The following is a 16,736-nucleotide window of genomic DNA, read 5'->3' on the forward strand; positions in this document are numbered from 1 at the left end:
GTCAGAGGTCCAATATACACTAATGAGGCTGTTGTCGGTCACAGAGTAGGAGGTTTGATTTATGTGAAGTCATACACACCACTGCCGATACAGACACAGGCAGGAGCCTAAGCTCCAGAGGAACTGTTCAAAATGAGTTGTTCGTTCTGTTCTGCCCGGTCGTAACGCTCTTTCATTCAGGTCTCTGCATTTTTCTCTCTTCACCACAGTGGAACATAGCAACAGTGGACATCACAAACAACACTTTACATAACTAATAACTCACTATTGCTTGACAGTTTAAAGACGGCAGTGTCGTGATCGCTCATGATAAAAGAGGATGATGCGGGAGGGGAATAAGTGCACAGCTTCCAATGCAATCTCCTAAGCCACACTCAAAATGGGACCCCTGCTTAGTGATTCATAAATTCCTTATCACGTTAGTTCACATCAGTGCCCACATCAGGGTGAACACAGCACATAGTACGGTTGTTCGTTGTATTACCACGGCTTAACAAAACCTGAAATACATCAACTTTGTTTTGGAAATCGGGCATCTTGCCAGACACCTCGAATCCAGCACAGGAACAGGACTGAACTGGTTTTCATTTCCTCAACGTCAGCATTCAGAATTTTTTTTTTTTTTTTTTTTGTACTGTGTCTGTGTGGACCTTTTATTTGCTTCAATTTTTATTTTTTAATTTACTGTTACTTGTATTTTTGTTAATGCAACTTTGCAACATTTAAGACTGTTACAGAGTGAAAATAAAATCACTAAAGATTTAGACTTGTATCAAAATCAGCACGAGACTGAATCTCATGGGTTGTACGGGAAACTTGGTTGATCAATATTTCCTCCATCTACTGATTTTTCTTTTGCCCTTCTATCTTCCACAGGCTTCTGACAGAGTTAAATATTTACTCTTCTGGTTACTGAGTACAGGAGTTTTTCCTCCGTGCACAAGCTAAGTACATTTGAGAAAAGAAAGTGTGACAGTCGACTCGTTTTACAACATAAGAAAACAAGAACCTCAAGCATCTGTTTATTGTAACATTAATAGAAGAATACAGCATATCCACACGATATCCTCCTAGAAACAAAGTGCACTAGAATCAGACCCGTCCTGTCTTAACACATTTTTTGGAAAATAATCCAAAAAATTGTGCAACAATAGTCTCATACTTTCAAAAAAATATCTGCCAACAAACAAATATAGCCCTTCATGTTATTTTAAGACTGATGCATGTTTTTCTAAACTCTGCAACTTCCCACGTAATGAAAGTTTTAATCATTTGCATAATGAAGGGAAGGTTTTTATTAAAGGTTTCTGACAGCTGGCGAAACTTGCATCTGTTATGTTAATAATTAGGTTTCATAACCTCGCAGCATTTACACTAGTGCCTCCTCAGTATCTGTAGATTATGTGGCTTTAGTGTTTCCGTCTTGATGTGTCACTCTCATTGGCAGCAAACCCACAGCTTTCCCTCCCTCGTTTGTTTCTTTGTTCACACTTTCTTTCCATCTCCCTCTGAGATGATGTGCTCTGGACTTGCCCTTTTAAACCACTCAGACCAGGAGCCGTCGTAAACGCACACCTCGGGGTGGCCGAGCAGGTGAGCAGCCAGAGCGACGTGACATGCCGTGACACCGGACCCACAGGTGGCCCACAGCGGGCGCTGCGGGTCCACCCCGGCCTCTGTGAACAGCTTGGACAGGCCCTCGGCGTCCAGCTCCTTCCCAGAGGCGTCCATGAAAGAAGTGAATGGCATGTTGACAGCGCCGGGGAAATGTCCCGGCAGTGTGTCTGCGTGGGTGAGAAATATCAGAACATCATTCATTTAAGCCACTCAATGTTCACTTACTTCATTTCTTGCAGAGCTTTCAGCCACATCGCTTGACTTTCAACAAGGGGATAGTGTACTCACTCATGACTCATGACAACTACCCCATCTCCAGGAAACTGTATGCACTGATGAAGGCCATGAGATATGGCTGAAAACTCAGGAAGTAATCTAGTAAGTGGTCCTTGAGTAAAACATTTCTATTGCCCAACTACTGCGAGCTTGACAATAAACCTATCAGTTATTTATTATGTCAGTTTATCATTATAGACCTTAAAATGTCAACAATAACAAATAATTTTCCTTCATGAAAAAAACATGATTTTTCTTTAATTAATTGCTAAAACTATAATTTACATTGATGATTAATTTATCATTTTCTCATGCAACAGCCAACATTTTTTAAAGGTGCACTGATTACATGTTTTGCTGGAGAAAAATCTTTATTATGTCAGTTTATTATCATAGACCATAAAATGTCAACAATAACATCAAATTATTGTATTTCATGAAATACACATGAAAGCAATCATGTGTTCTCTGTAGCTGTGGGAAAATAATTCATATATATATATATTTACATGTTTTGCTGGAGAAAATATCTTTATTATAGAAACTTTAAGCAAAAGTGTGATCCTCTGCTCAGTAAAAACAGAAACCGTACTGATCCCTCTCACCTTCTCTCGGTTCCGGCTCAGTCCCCCTGAACCTGCCTGCAGACCTGGCGTCCACAACCTGCACCTGCTCGGTTCTGACGTTCTCCAGCACGTCCTCGAAGCTCTTCACCCACGACTGGTTCAGAGTCGCCTTGAAGTCCCTGCGCTCCGGTGCGCGGTACTCGGCCGTCAGCGGGTGACCGTCCGCCAGCCAGTTCCTCATGCCGCCGTCCAGCACCGACACCAGGCTGTGTCCGAACAGCTGGAACATCCACCACACGCGGGGCGCGCTGTACGACCCGAAGTCGCTGGTGTCGTACACGACTACGTGCGTGTCGTTCCCGATGCCCAGATCTCCGACGTACCGGGAGAAGTGGCCGGAAGTTGGCAGCATGTGATCAAACGCGGAGCTCCGGTCGCTGCACTCGTCTATGTCAAAGAACGAGGAGCCCGGGATGTGTCTCTGAGCGAACTCAGCTCTCGGGTCCCGTTTGGTTTTCGGTAGATACCATGAAGTGTCGAGGACACGAAGCTTCGGGCCGATGAGGTTGTTTCTGACGGCATCTGCCAACCACTGCCCGGACACCAGAGCTCGGGTCTGTGCCGCCATGACGAGGCGCTGTAATACCAGCTCCGGCCGCTAGAGGGAAACTGAGCTCTGCAGGTCAACATGGAGCTTAACTTTATTCAGGAAGCACAACAACAAAGCGCGAGATTCTCTCACTTAGTGTTTTTATTAAGAAACAATTATGAACATTAAAAAAAATATACTTCATTTAATTTAAATCACATGTCAAAACTCACTGAAGCTCATTTATTTAGCTACTAAAAGTGTTTCATAACACACAAGTTGCATAAAACTGGACTTACAAATCCAGCCAAGCCACGTTTTAAAAGTGACCATCTCCTAAAGCACCAGCAGGTTGTGCCCTTCCTCTGGAGGACAGTAGCAGGAAGTGTTTTGACACCAGATTTTGTTCAGAATAAACAATTATTCTCATAAAACGGTGGAAAATCTCCTGATTATATAAATGTAAAAATATTAAAAAGCCTCAGACCTACTTCTATGTTGTTTGTACATTCAAATCGTCCTACAGGCATCCAGACATCATTGATTTATAAACCTATGCTCATTTCTGAGGTGGATCTCATCTCTCATTAAGGTTCAATCAGTCACATAAAAGTTCTCTTTTTTCCTAAGAGCGTTTGACCTGGGAGACGATGTGCTCTGGTGGGGCCTTGGTGAACCACTCGTACCAGGATCCATCATACACCGACGCCCCGGGGGCCCCACACAGGTGGGCGGCCAGCACCATGTGACAGGCGGTCACCCCTGAGCCACAGGAGCCACAGATTGGCTTGCTCAAGTCCACTTGTGACTTCTCAAAGAACTTCCTCAGCTCCTGTGGGGACAGCATCATGCCCTCGTCATCCAGAAACCTGAAGAACGGCATGCACCTGGAGCCGGGGATGTGACCCGGCTGGACACCTGCAGGACAGTTACAAATGAGGGGCCTTTTAAATGAAGTTGACACCATGTCTGGTTTACTGGCTGGATATCACTGAACTGACTAAACAATCAGTGCCGTCCGGTTGACTGTGTGAGCACCTGTGATAATATTACCTCTTACCTTTGAGTGTCACATCATTTGCTTAAACTCTGTAGTTACCTTCGCAGAGGAGGTTGTGTTTTCACTTGTGTCTGTTTGTTTTTTTTCAGCAGGATTACACAAAAACATCCTGAACTGATTTACACTCAATCTGCGGGAGAGCTGGAGGAGTTTGAGGTCTGGTGTATGTTGTTTGACATGTTGACTTGGCGGAGGCGGACGTGTCTTTACATCACTGAGTTTAAGTGTCTGTTTGCTGCGGCAGAGTTTTCTTGTGTTTAGCAGCAGGTGTTGTTATGAGTCATGAGTCATCGGCCCTCTCTGTGTGTTGTCTATGAAAACTAACACATATGGATAAACATGAAGAACTCGTCTGAGCCACAAAGACATTTGTGCAGAAATCAGACACATTAACAGGCAAAGACTCTTAACTCTGGGCACACTGCTCAGTATGTTCTTTTGATTCTCCTTGTTAATTGTGTTTGCATTATTATTATTATCATTATTATGATAAAAAGGACGATAAAATTCTCTATAGCAAAAAAAACCAAACAAATAAGAATCTCTTCATAAATAAGAAGTGTGGCAGTTGTGAATATAAAATGAGATGTACCTTCTCTTGGTTCTGGCTCTTCCCCACGGAACCTCGCGTAAGGCCTGACGTCCACCACCTGGAAGCCCTGAGTCGCGATGTTTTCTGTCATGTCCTCGAATGACTTGACCCAGGAGCGGTTCATGGTGGCGGGGAAGTGGGCGCGCTCAGGCCGGGTGAGCTTCCCTGTGACTGGGTGACCCTCTCTCACCCAGTTCCTGAAACCCCCGTTCAGCACCGACACCTCCGGGTGGCCGAACAAGCGGAACATCCACCACACCCTGGTGCAGGAAAATGCCCCGAAGTCACTGGCGTCGTAGACAACCACGTGGCTGTCACCTCCGACCCCGAGACTCCCAACGTAGTCCGCGAACAGCTCCTCGGAGGGCAGCGTGTGGTCGAAGCTCGAGGTCCTGTCCGAGCACTCGTCGATGTCGAAGAAAGACGCTCCCGGGATGTGACACTGTGCAAACTCCTTCTTCCCGTCGCGTTTCATCATCGGCAGGTACCAGGACGTGTCCAGGATCCGCAGCCGAGGCCCGACGACATTCCGTCGGACCATGTCAGCGAGCCACTTCCCGGAGACCAGAGTCTGTTCTCCCATGTTTACACCTCAGAGAAGAGTCACTGTCCTCAACTGCTCCCTCCTTTACTTCCTGTCTTTTAAGAGTTGGTCAAATAAATAAATAAAATAATTGGTTAATTGGTCTCCTCCCACTGGTATGGAGTGTAGATGAATTTACTATCTACTATTTTTATACTTTATTTATTTATTTATTTATAGCATATTGTCAGCGCATTCGTTTATTTGCAATAAGAGTTCTCCACTCAAAGTTCTCCATTTAAACCAATATTTATTTGCCATTAAAGAATCAGAATCAGCATGTACATGGATCTCCTCTGATCTGAAAACCACAGTCTGCAAGCAGTTAGCTGTGGCCAACGTCCCGGAGAAGAGTGTCTATCTTAGCAGTTACACAGAGTTTTGTATATATTTTTGTAACTATCTGATTGGTGAAAAGGTTGGGGAGAAACCATGGTTTAGACTCAGCTCTCCCTTCGCTGGTGCACAGGCTGGTTTCAGCCTCTTGGCACAGTGCCTCCTTCTTCTGATCTGTCCTCACCTGGAGAAAAACCTACTCTCCCTTTTCCTGTAACCGCCTCTTCACCATGTTAGGAGTTGTTGTTTACTTTAAGCATCTGAGGCGTCACCTGTCATCCTGTTCTTCTGGTGTCTCCCTATGTGTGCGTGACTGCCTTGTGTTTCACCCTAGCGCCCCCAACGCATAGCAACAGTAATCATCATAATTCTAAACAACAATTAATAAACAAATAATAAACAACACTCTCTTAGCAATGTAACATAAATTTTAATATTTCTCACAATATATATATATGGGTATAAACTCAATACTGTATTGTGAAGAGCATCCTAACATGTCCTGGTTTCCCTGCCATGGAAAAGTTTATTTTATTTAGTATATTTGCCAGTAGCACACCTGACAGGCAGCAAGAAATATTAAGGCATGGGCATTACTGCACGCCACACCTGTACGGCTCAAATTATGGTCAAAAGGATTTTGAACTTGCAAAGTGATGTTCATAAATAATTCCAAATGTAGTTGTAAATCAACCTCTGTAAACCTGTAAAATAAATCTGCATGAGTAATTCAAGTTTGAAGAGGTTTGTATTTGTTTAAAAAAAAAGATTATTTTTTTGTTGATTGAGTCGTTAAATCTCAATCATTCAATTTAATGTTACCTAAAACCAAGAAAAGCATTAATTTCTACAAACCTTTGAGGACCTGCACCCAGAGGATGTTTGCCATCTCTACTTTGAAAATGACCCGAACACCCTTGTGTTGTGTTGGACCTTTAAGCTCCAGATTCTTGCAGGTATTACAGGAGGTCCATGTCCCTCCTTATTTAGTATTAGCACCACCTAGTGGAGTGATCGTGCTCTACAGCTGATCTCCTGGCTGAGAATTTAAAAACTTGTATTTAACATTATGGAGCTGAACAGCAGAAACAGACAGATGCATGATGGGTTCAATAAAGACAAATAAAAAACACAAACACACTAAACTGAATATGTGTTCATTAAAATATAAAAGTATATAATATAATAATACAGTTAAAATATATTATATAATTGATTTTATGATACCAAACAAAACAAGTAGCAGTCTCAAAGGTATACAGTTGATTTGCCTGAACACAAGACACATTCTTCAGTTTATGTGGCTGCTGGTCTTTGAAGATACACGAGGTCCTTTAATATCTGTAAATTGAGGCCTTGATGCCGGGACGTACTTTTTTATTTCTTCTGGGAAATGTTATGTCTTTAATGGACGGAGACAGACAGACAGGAAGTGGAGAGACGGGAAAGAGCCCAGGAATGACATGAGGTAAATGGTCCAGGCGGCGGACGGAGTCGACACGTGGACTTTGCTGCTCAGGGCATTTGTGCTCATGTGGTATTAATCAAACTAACCATTTGCCCCCCCACCCCCCACATACCTTAAAAATATAGCAGACCAACTTCATTCATTACTTGCCAAGGGGATTGATACTCCGTGTTGTAATTATTATATTCTGGTGAAATATCTTTTCTGTTCAGACGAAGCTTGCAAACAAACAAATTGCTCTGTGTTGCTGCGTATCACCATATTAATCACCCTGGTCCTCATCAGCAAAACGAGCTATGATTGTTGCTTGTGTCCCTTCCCTGAATGTGATTATGGCAATCCAAAGAACACGTGAGCATCTAGGTCTGGTTGTGTCTCATTCTAAGAGGCTGTAAAGAGCTGATTGAATACTTACCTCTGTTGTTTAGTGCTTATGACGCTGTTCTATTGACCTGTATGATATCAGAGAGATTAGGGACATGGGTTTATTTGAGTAAAACCTAAATGTTGTATTTATGTTCTGTAATGATTGATCATATTCCACAACTTCAATATTCTGATAAAATGCATTTGTAGCATTTCTTTCCTTGGCAAACCTAAATTCAACTCGTGTGTATAATCCATCATAAATCTTGAACGCGACTATTCACATCAAATTTTATTTCACTTTCAAATAGCTCTGGTTATTCTGAGAAGGAAAATGTGCAATTCATCCATATTTGAAGCTAGACTTTGAGAGACAGGTCAATATAAGAAGTGCAAAGATTTAGTTTTTAGCCTGGGACTGAAAAGGTCAAGTAATAGTAACAGGTAAATACGTTAAGTACATTACCCAGAGGTCAAAGCAACATCCTGTAGTTTGTGTCTTGTTTTGTCTGACCAGCAGTCTAAACCAATCATTCAGTTTATTTTAATTAAGCATGAAAGGAGGAATCAGTTCTCAAAACAATAATAATGGATGAGTCTGAATGTTGCTTTAAAACATCAGGATGCTACAGGATCATATTGTCACCGTCTCTCACAGATTTTATTAAAGTTATCGTGGGTCGTCAGTCTCTGATCACTGAGCACATAAAAAACTTTTATTCTAAATATGATTCACTGCTCAGAAAGAGTTTATAACCACAAAGACAACAAGTGTAAGAAGGAGGGAGGGAGAGTCACTCGAGGCACCTGGTAGCTTTGGTGAAGTTAGACTATGGAACAGACATGTAATGGTTTACAAAACACATGAACAAACACGGAAGACAGAGGGCGAGAGACAGGACGAGAGAGAGAGAGAGAGAGAGAGAGAGAGAAAGGCAAGAAACTGAATTGCTTAATTGGAGTCACTGCCTCTTCATTACAGACAAACCCTTGGTGTTGTGGTCCAACCTGGTTTTCCTCCCACTGACTGTCCTTCCATCCTACCAACTGGCCAGATCTTTGAGAAATTTCCATATTGAGGTAAGCTGATTTTTTTTTTTCTGCAATAAAACAAACCTGTCAACATTGTAGAAAGTGAAAAAAAAAGTCATCTCCTGTCACTTTTATTGCTTTTTGGCAGTTTTTAAGGAGATTGTTTGTCTTGAGAATGTGAGTAGAAACAAGTTTATAGTTCCTCAAACACAAAAAAGTGTCTTTATAATTATTAAGAATAATGTTTTTACTGGATATTAAATTATTTTCTTTTTCACAAAAGATGCATTTTGTGGTGAAATCAGATGAAAACTAAACCTGAGCTCTATTAATATCACACATAATGAAACAATGTCCCGTTATGTGAATCCACCTCACTGTGGCAGAAAATAGTCTCATTGAAATCTGAACAGCAACTTCAAGTTTCTGGAAAATAATGTTGCTATTGAGGTTTTCAAAAAAATATTCCTTAAATCTTTTTCAATGCTGAGCAGCACAAACAAAATCCCCTTCACCTCAAATCTAAAAAGCTCAGCAAACACAACCAAAAAACATCTGCATGGGGAGATACCATTGGAGCTAAACTGGAAAACATGTTTATATTTAAAGTTTAAAGTAAAAACAATTAATGAGAGAAAAGGTTCCAGTTTCTGAATATTGTTTGTGCTTTGTTAATCTTGCCTGTTTTAAGAGACCGATTAAAACAAGTTTAATGTCCATAACATCTGATCATCTTACAGAATATAAGACAAATGTCCTGTAGTGTTGTGTTGAAAATGATTTCTAATAATATCTAAAATATGTCGTGGTAGAATTGGTAGCACTGCTTGTTGCCGACTTGTAATTGGGATATTGGTATCATGAGACCAGCATCCTCACAGAAACCGAATCCATCCTGAGCCAGAATAGAGACAGACAGCGTTGTGTGGACGACCTGAGCTGATGGGACAAATCAGGACAAATCTAATTTTCAAACAGTCATACAGCGAGGGATGCATTTCCATGACAACCAGCAAGATAAAAAAAAAAAGCCAAGCTTTTGGGGGGAGTGGCAAAACGGGACTAACTGCTTCCACGTGTGAGCAGATGGGTTTTACTTATCAGCCATTACTAGGATCCAGCGGGTTATTGTCTCACACAGACATAAACCCATGTTCACCACATTAATACACAAAGAGACCTGTGTTGGCCTCTTTAGCCTCTTCACCATAATTCAAATAATTGACTTAAGCCACTGGCTCCACTAATGTGAGAAAGGTTGGACGTCATGTGAAGGAAACGTAAGCAGTATAATATATTGCACTGTACCAGTTTTTGTGTGTATGTACAGTAAGTCTGAGGTATAGTTTGTTAGGCTCTGTAAGGTGGACACAGGGGAGCTTTGGGCTAAATGCTGACATAGATTAGCATATTAGCATTCTAACATTTGCTAATTAGTACTAAACAAATGCCACTGGGTTTATATTAGCAATGTATTTACATTCATGCTATATTTGTTGACACATTTCACACACACACAAAAAAAGTTGTTTTGTTTCTGCTTGTGTGCAAATGTCATTTGTTTGTTGTGGCTAAATACATTTGTTTGCTTTGAGTATATACATATAAAATGTGCCAAGTATTTGTGGTTGCTGTGTATATATGTTATATTCATTTTCAACTAAATCAGTGTGCAGTTCCCCGGTGTCACCACTGATTCTTCCACTCGTTTTCTCCTTCTCCATCAAGCCTCCTCCATACCAACAGGATGACCCTTCTCGACTACCCTGTTCCAGAGTTGGATGTCACCTTGCAAGAAGTGGGGCGTGTCCTGCAGCTCACTCTAAGTCCTGACCATTACCCGGAGTTCAAAAGTGCGTTGGAACAGCAGAGGGAGCTCCTTCAAGAGGCCCAGCAGAAATTAGCAACCAGAGCTGCAGGCCAGGAGAACTGGGTGACAGAGCAGTTCAAGAGGGGTCTGCTGTCGTGTGCTGACCCCCTGCCCACCTCCACAGCCCTCCCTGTTGTTCTTCTTCCATCCAAAGCAAAGACATGTACCCAGCTGGGGAGGGCAGCCGCTCTACTCTGGGCAGCAGCAAAGCTGTACAGTGAGCCCTTGTTACTGGAGGGTGATGTGCCAATGGAGCGCACACAGCAATCCGAGGTTTTTGCTGCCAGCCGGATTCCTGGCACGAGTCACGATCAAATTAAAGTAAGATAACTGGCAGGACACATCTGGAGAGGGGTTTAAGTTTTCAGGCAGTAAATTCAAATATGTGAATCTTGTATCCAAGTACTGGATCCAAGTATGTTGAGCTATTTCTAATCTGTAGCTTTGTCTTTTCCAGGTCTACCCAGAAAGCCTGCATGCCATCATCACCTGTGTTGGAGGAGTGTTCCCTGTTGACATTTTGTGGCGTCCCAGCAGTGATGGGCCAGTTTCAGCTCGACCATTCATTGACATCTACAACCAGCTGACTCAGGTGATGGATCAACCGAGCGCAGGAAAACAGAATGATCCCTCCGCCATTTGCAGCCTCTCAGCTCTGCAGCGTAAAACCTGGGCTTCCATCAGGGAAGAGATCCTGGAGCACGGAGGGGAAGCAGCAGCGTCACTGGGGCTGATGGAGAGCGCTGTGCTAACACTCTGTATGGAAGACTTGAACGCACCTTCTGAACTGGCCGATATCCTCAATGCAGTGAGGCTGGGAGGAGGAGGAGACAATCCATGTCTGAGATACTATGATAAGGTACTGGAGGATTTTAAAACAGACACACACATGACTACATAATTCAGTTATACTCTCAGAGCAAAGCTTGCAATTACCATTTCTGTGTCGGCTCTTTAAAAGTGAATAAGGGTCAGAACAGTTAGTATGAAAGTGAACATTAACAAGGCAAGCGAAATAGCAATGCTTGCTGTGTTTCAGTGGATTGAAAAAATGTTTTCTGTTTTTTTGACAGGTGGTGAACCTGGTGGTGTTCAAGGACGGCACAGCTGGGATGGTGTTTGAGCACAGTGCTGTGGATGGGATGGTGGCTGGGCTTGTGACAGAGCGTGTGTACAACCTGTCTGAGACTGCTGACTTGAACCTAGTGTGTACTAAACCAGAAAATGTGAATGGCTTTGTCACAGTAAACAATGTTAATTCTGTTTGTCCATCTTCCCTAACATTCCCCTTGCAAGGAGTGAACACCCCCAAACCAAGCCCTGACTTAAAAACAACTCATCCAGTTCTCACTTTTGATGTGTCCTCCTATCCTGATGTCTTTTCTACTCTGAGAGGGCAGAGAGGCCTGTATGATGCCTGGATCAACTTCTCTTTGCAGCTTTCCCTGAGGCAGACTCTCGGGGAAGCCGCTGCCAGTCACATGCTTGTCACACCTACCCATATGCGCCACTACAAACATGGCCGATGTGATCCTACTTATTCACTCACCATGCATTCTCGCAAGTTAGTAGGTGCCTTGGCATCCTGTGTTGGCCCAGATAACAAAATCCAATACACTACCGACCTTCTACGCTTGTTCCATGTTGCATTCTTGGAGCATAAGAGCCTCATCAGAAACACCAAAAGTGGTCATGGTGTTGGTCCCCATCTAGCTGCCCTGCGTCGATCTTTGCCATCTGACAATCCACTGAAGAAGTTTCTGGACCCCTTTGGGTGTCCATCTGTGTACCTCACTGGTACAGATCTGATGGAGGGTGTAGAGTGTGGAGTAGGGAACGTTTACGCCCAAGATCAGCTGGCTGTAACCTACCTTGGAAAACGAGACAAGGTTCGCATCGTGCTAAATGGGAAAGGGAGCTTTGCTCTGACGCTGAAGAAGCTTCAAGAAAACCTGAAGATAAACCTGAAGTTAGTGATGCTATTAGCTGTTAGATATGCCATTGCAAACCAGATGGGAGCCCTGGAGTGTCTGCTCCAACAGGGTCAAACACAGAAAATTAATGGACAGACATATCACCCAAACAATGCTAAAAGCACAGTTGACTCCACCTCAGGCATGAGTCCAGACTATACTCTGTTGATTCACGGTGGAGCAGGAGAAGAGATGATGTTGAACACCCAAGTGATTGGGGTTATTGAGTTTGCCCTACAGACAGCCTTAACCCTCGGATGCCAAGTGCTTCAACAAGGCGGCAGGAGTCTGGACGCAGTTCAGAGGTCAGTGGAAGCTCTGGAGGACTGCTTCCTTTTCAATGCAGGTAAAGGCTCGGTACTCAACAAAGATGGCAAAAATGAATTGGAAGCAACCATTGTAGATGGCAATGCGATGAAGTCAGGATCTGTTGCTTGTGTGCAAACTGTAAAGAACCCAATAAAAGCAGCCAGGTGTGTCATGGAGAAAAGCTCACATTCACTCATTGTGGGAGATGGGGCTGAGGAGTTTCTGCAAGGGCTGGAGGAGAAGGAGAAGCCCGTTGGACATGAGTATTTCTACACTGATATACGTCACAGAGAGTTAACTGCAAAGCTCAGTGGTGGAAATAACTCAAAAAACAATCACCCTCAAACAGTCGGAGCTGTGGCCGTGGATCACTGGCATGGGTTGGCTGCCGCCTCCTCCACAGGTGGGTTAGTAGGAAAGCTGAAAGGGCGAGTTGGGGATACAGCAGTAGTCGGGGCAGGAATATATGCTGACGACAAATTAGCAATCACCTGCTCTGGAGATGGAGATGTATTTCTGAGGCACACAGTTGCCCAGAAAATAGCCAGTCTCTACCATCACAAAGGCTATAACCTTAGACAGGCATGTAGAGAAGTGATGGCTGAAAATCTGAATGGGATCTGTGCAGGTATCATTGCTTTGGACAATAAAGGTGAAGCCATCATCGAAACAAATGCTGGCGTGATGTTTGTGGCGTCAATGATAAGCGGTATTTCACGAGTAGAAGTCCTCAGGCCTCTGAAGAAGTTCTCTAATGTGATCTGGGAAACAGATGAGCTGGTTGCTTACCTGAATCCCAACCCTTGGATCCCTGGGTCAACCATCCTGACAAGAAAAACTCTTAGCGGGGCAAGCAGCATCTTCCACTTGGCCACACCTGATTTTGTGGCTATGCTACAAGGCGCAAGAGCTGTGTCGAGCTTACTATGTGAGCGATTGGGAGTGCAGCGCTGTGCCATGGTTTTCAATCCAACCTCTGATCATCCCGCACAAATCCGACTGCTCCCACTTCATGGCTTAGAGCCAAAATGGCAGCCCCATCTTGCTGGCGAAGAGGAGTTCCATGCTTACGATCCCAGCTACTGCACCTCAAAAAGTGGCCCACGCTGGGATGACGAAGCACTGACCCAGGTTCAAGCCAAGATTAGAAGCAGACTGCCAACACCAAATGCACCCTCTTGCTATGACTTTTTTGGAGACCCTTCTAATGACAACCTGTTCAGCCGTATTGTACGTGGAGAGCAGCAACAGTGGAGAGTGTGGGAAGACAATGAACATGTTGCCTTCCTCACACCATACCCAAACACCCCTGGACTTACTGTCGTGGTGCCACGCAAACCACTGTCCAGTGACGTCTTCAAACTGGACGAGGCTGACTACAAAGCACTGATCTTAGCCACTCAAAAGGTTTCCCAGCTACTGGAAGAGGGGATGAGAGCCCGAGGTGTTGCGCTGATCTTTGAGGGCTTTGAGATTGACTATGCTCATGCCAAGCTGATCCCTTTGTTACCTTCACCAGATGGCACCAAGCCTGCCGAGCTGCGACCAGAACGCTTCGAAAGCTACCCTGGATATGTGTCGTCGCTGGATGGACCAGCTGCTGATGCTGAGACCCTCAAAACAATCCACTCAAAGATCACCGATAGCAGGCCTCCACATTCATGGGAAGACCCTAAATCCCACTCCACACTCGCCATCAAGAGCCAGTGGTATCGCAACATGTTCCAGATTCAAAACACACTTTTCCACAGCACAGTGGAATATTTCCACAACTCCTGCCAGTACTCCTACGCTCTGACCCCTCTGACCACAGACACCATCTCCTCGCCGATGGGCCTGGGATCCGACTCAGAGCCAGTTTCTGTTAACCTGCTGGGCCAGGACATCTACCTGGCCGACTCAATGCAGTTTGTTCTCGAATACTTCCTTCGCTTCCAGGAGAACCTGCCGGGGACCTACTACATATCTCCCAGCTTTAGAGGGGAAGATCCTGATGCCACACACTTGAACCAGTTCTACCATGTGGAGTGTGAACTGTTGGGTGACATGGACAAAGCCATTTCCACGGCTGAGGGATACCTGGCTCATCTCACCAAGTCCATGTTGAAGAAGCACTCAGACATAATTCTCAACACTGCTGGGACCCTCACGCATGTCACCGACATGCTGAGTAAGCTGGATGGGAAAACCGCACTACCAAGAGTCCCTCTAGACCAGGCCATTCCCATGATGCCCTCTGCTGACTGTGTGGAGTGGGTCCAAGATGGCCAGCCCCAGTTCGGCAGAAAGCTAACACGCAAAGGAGAGCGGGTCTTGATAGAGAAATACGGTGGTGCTGTTTGGCTGACTGAGATGGACCATCTGGGCGTTCCCTTCTACCAGGCGTATGTGGAGGGCACCGGGCAGAGCAAAGCCAAAGCTGCTGACCTTCTGCTGGGGCTGGGTGAGACTGTGGGTCTTGGAGAACGCCATTCCACCCCTGAGATGGTGCAGGAGGCCCTCAGACACCATGCAGTGCCTGAGCAGTCCTACAAATGGTACATTAACATTCGCCAAGTGAAACCACTCCTTACCAGTGGATGGGGGATCGGGACGGAGCGCTACTTGTGTTGGCTGCTTAAGCATGACGACATTAGAGACATACATATCATACCTAGGATGAAAGGAATGAAATACATGCCCTGATCATAAGTTCGTCTTGGATTTTTAGGCCATTAGATGCAATATACTTGTAATAATGGGGCCAAAGAGGAGAATAGAATATGGATTTTTACCATAAAAATGTCTCAATACTCCAGAGTTTGGGACTTTCATCCAGCTTTGGGTTTCTTTCTTATCTTTTCCTGCTGGCTCCATGGCCAGAGGAACCTTCCTACAGCCATTAGTCCCACCTGACCCTTGTACTGCAGAAAATAAAAATGTTTCTGAAAATTAAGTTTTTAGTTAAAATGAATCTTAAACAAAGTATTTAATTAGTTATTCTTTAAATGTTATCATGTTACACTGAATGTTGGCTTCCTTTGTTAGTGGTAAAACTACAGTATCACTGCAACTACCGAGTGAAAATAACTGAAGAGTTTAAGTTCAACTTGTATTGTTTCAGTATATTCATTCTGTGGAGAAAAACTGATAATTTTGTTACTTGGTATAAGTTGTATAAACACAGACAGGAGACAAATTAAAGGAAGAGTGTTTTAGTAAGATGTTGGGCCACCAAATATATCGCCAGAACATCTTCACTGCTCCTCGGCATTGATTTTACAAGAGTCTGAACACCATTATTCCGAAAGATATTCCCTCATTTCATGTTCTAAAGATGGTGGTGGAGAGAACTGTCTTAACACAACAGTCCACAGTCTCAGATAGGTGTTCAATTAGGATTGAGATCTGGTGACTGTGAAGGCCACGGAACATGATTTACATCATTTTCACCCGTTGTGGACGGGGGCATTTTCTTCCTGTTTCACTAATTTTTTCAGGTTTTTCATTTAATTTGTCACCTGTCTGTAAATTCTTCAGTAACTGTGAGGACAAACACATTTGTTAAAGTCCTAATTATTGGCCATAAATGTTGTATAATCAATTATACAAGCAAATTCTTTATATTGCTCTTTATAATGTCATTTTTGATTTTTAATTTTTGTCTTATTTCTATCACATTGTCTTTTTATGTAAAGGATTTTTGTTCAAGTCATATGGATCATGTACCTGTGTTGTTGTTCATGGAATAATAATGATTTCTAAATCTTAAGAAAATAATAACAGAGCAAATAAATACCAGTCACCAATCTGAATGGATTACTGATGTGGCCAATGGGATGTGTTCCTGTAGGAGTCTCTGATGATGTCATTGGTTCAAGGCCGTCAGAGAACCCTGGGCACAGGTACAAATATCACAAAGCTGAAGTGTGTGTGTGTGTGTAAATATAGAATCTTAACTTTAGATAATATTATAGCACAATCTGAGATTAAATGTGAGAGATTTAATGAGATTTAATGTGTCGCCACCAGATTTCAATAAAATCATTTTACAATGTGCATCATCAACTATTAAAATGACAGCAGAGTGATTTGCTCTATGTCAGTCTTCTGGTTGAGC

At 43.5% G+C, this 16,736-nt stretch overlaps 3 protein-coding genes across 3 annotated transcripts; 1 reads left to right on the forward strand and 2 right to left on the reverse strand.

The window, feature by feature from the left end:
* Window positions 1-1,009: 1,009 nt before the first annotated feature.
* Window positions 1,010-3,109, reverse strand: mpst (mercaptopyruvate sulfurtransferase). Its single transcript, XM_056402161.1, has 2 exons — window positions 2,499-3,109; window positions 1,010-1,784 (listed from the first exon to the last, which is right to left on the reverse strand). The coding sequence occupies exons 1-2, from the start codon at window positions 3,085-3,087 to the stop codon at window positions 1,486-1,488; spliced, it is 888 nt and encodes a 295-aa protein (XP_056258136.1). The 5' UTR covers window positions 3,088-3,109; the 3' UTR covers window positions 1,010-1,485.
* Window positions 3,110-3,197: 88 nt separating this feature from the next.
* Window positions 3,198-6,340, reverse strand: LOC130185617 (thiosulfate sulfurtransferase-like). Its single transcript, XM_056402178.1, has 2 exons — window positions 4,701-6,340; window positions 3,198-3,966 (listed from the first exon to the last, which is right to left on the reverse strand). The coding sequence occupies exons 1-2, from the start codon at window positions 5,281-5,283 to the stop codon at window positions 3,674-3,676; spliced, it is 876 nt and encodes a 291-aa protein (XP_056258153.1). The 5' UTR covers window positions 5,284-6,340; the 3' UTR covers window positions 3,198-3,673.
* Window positions 6,341-10,232: 3,892 nt separating this feature from the next.
* Window positions 10,233-15,322, forward strand: si:ch211-256m1.8 (uncharacterized). Its single transcript, XM_056400803.1, has 4 exons — window positions 10,233-10,676; window positions 10,813-11,214; window positions 11,429-11,564; window positions 11,751-15,322. The coding sequence occupies exons 1-4, from the start codon at window positions 10,233-10,235 to the stop codon at window positions 15,320-15,322; spliced, it is 4,554 nt and encodes a 1,517-aa protein (XP_056256778.1).
* The last annotated feature ends 1,414 nt before the right edge of the window (window positions 15,323-16,736 follow it).

Source organism: Seriola aureovittata, chromosome 17 (assembly GCF_021018895.1).
Source record: "Seriola aureovittata isolate HTS-2021-v1 ecotype China chromosome 17, ASM2101889v1, whole genome shotgun sequence".
Taxonomy (NCBI): Eukaryota; Metazoa; Chordata; class Actinopteri; order Carangiformes; family Carangidae; genus Seriola; species Seriola aureovittata.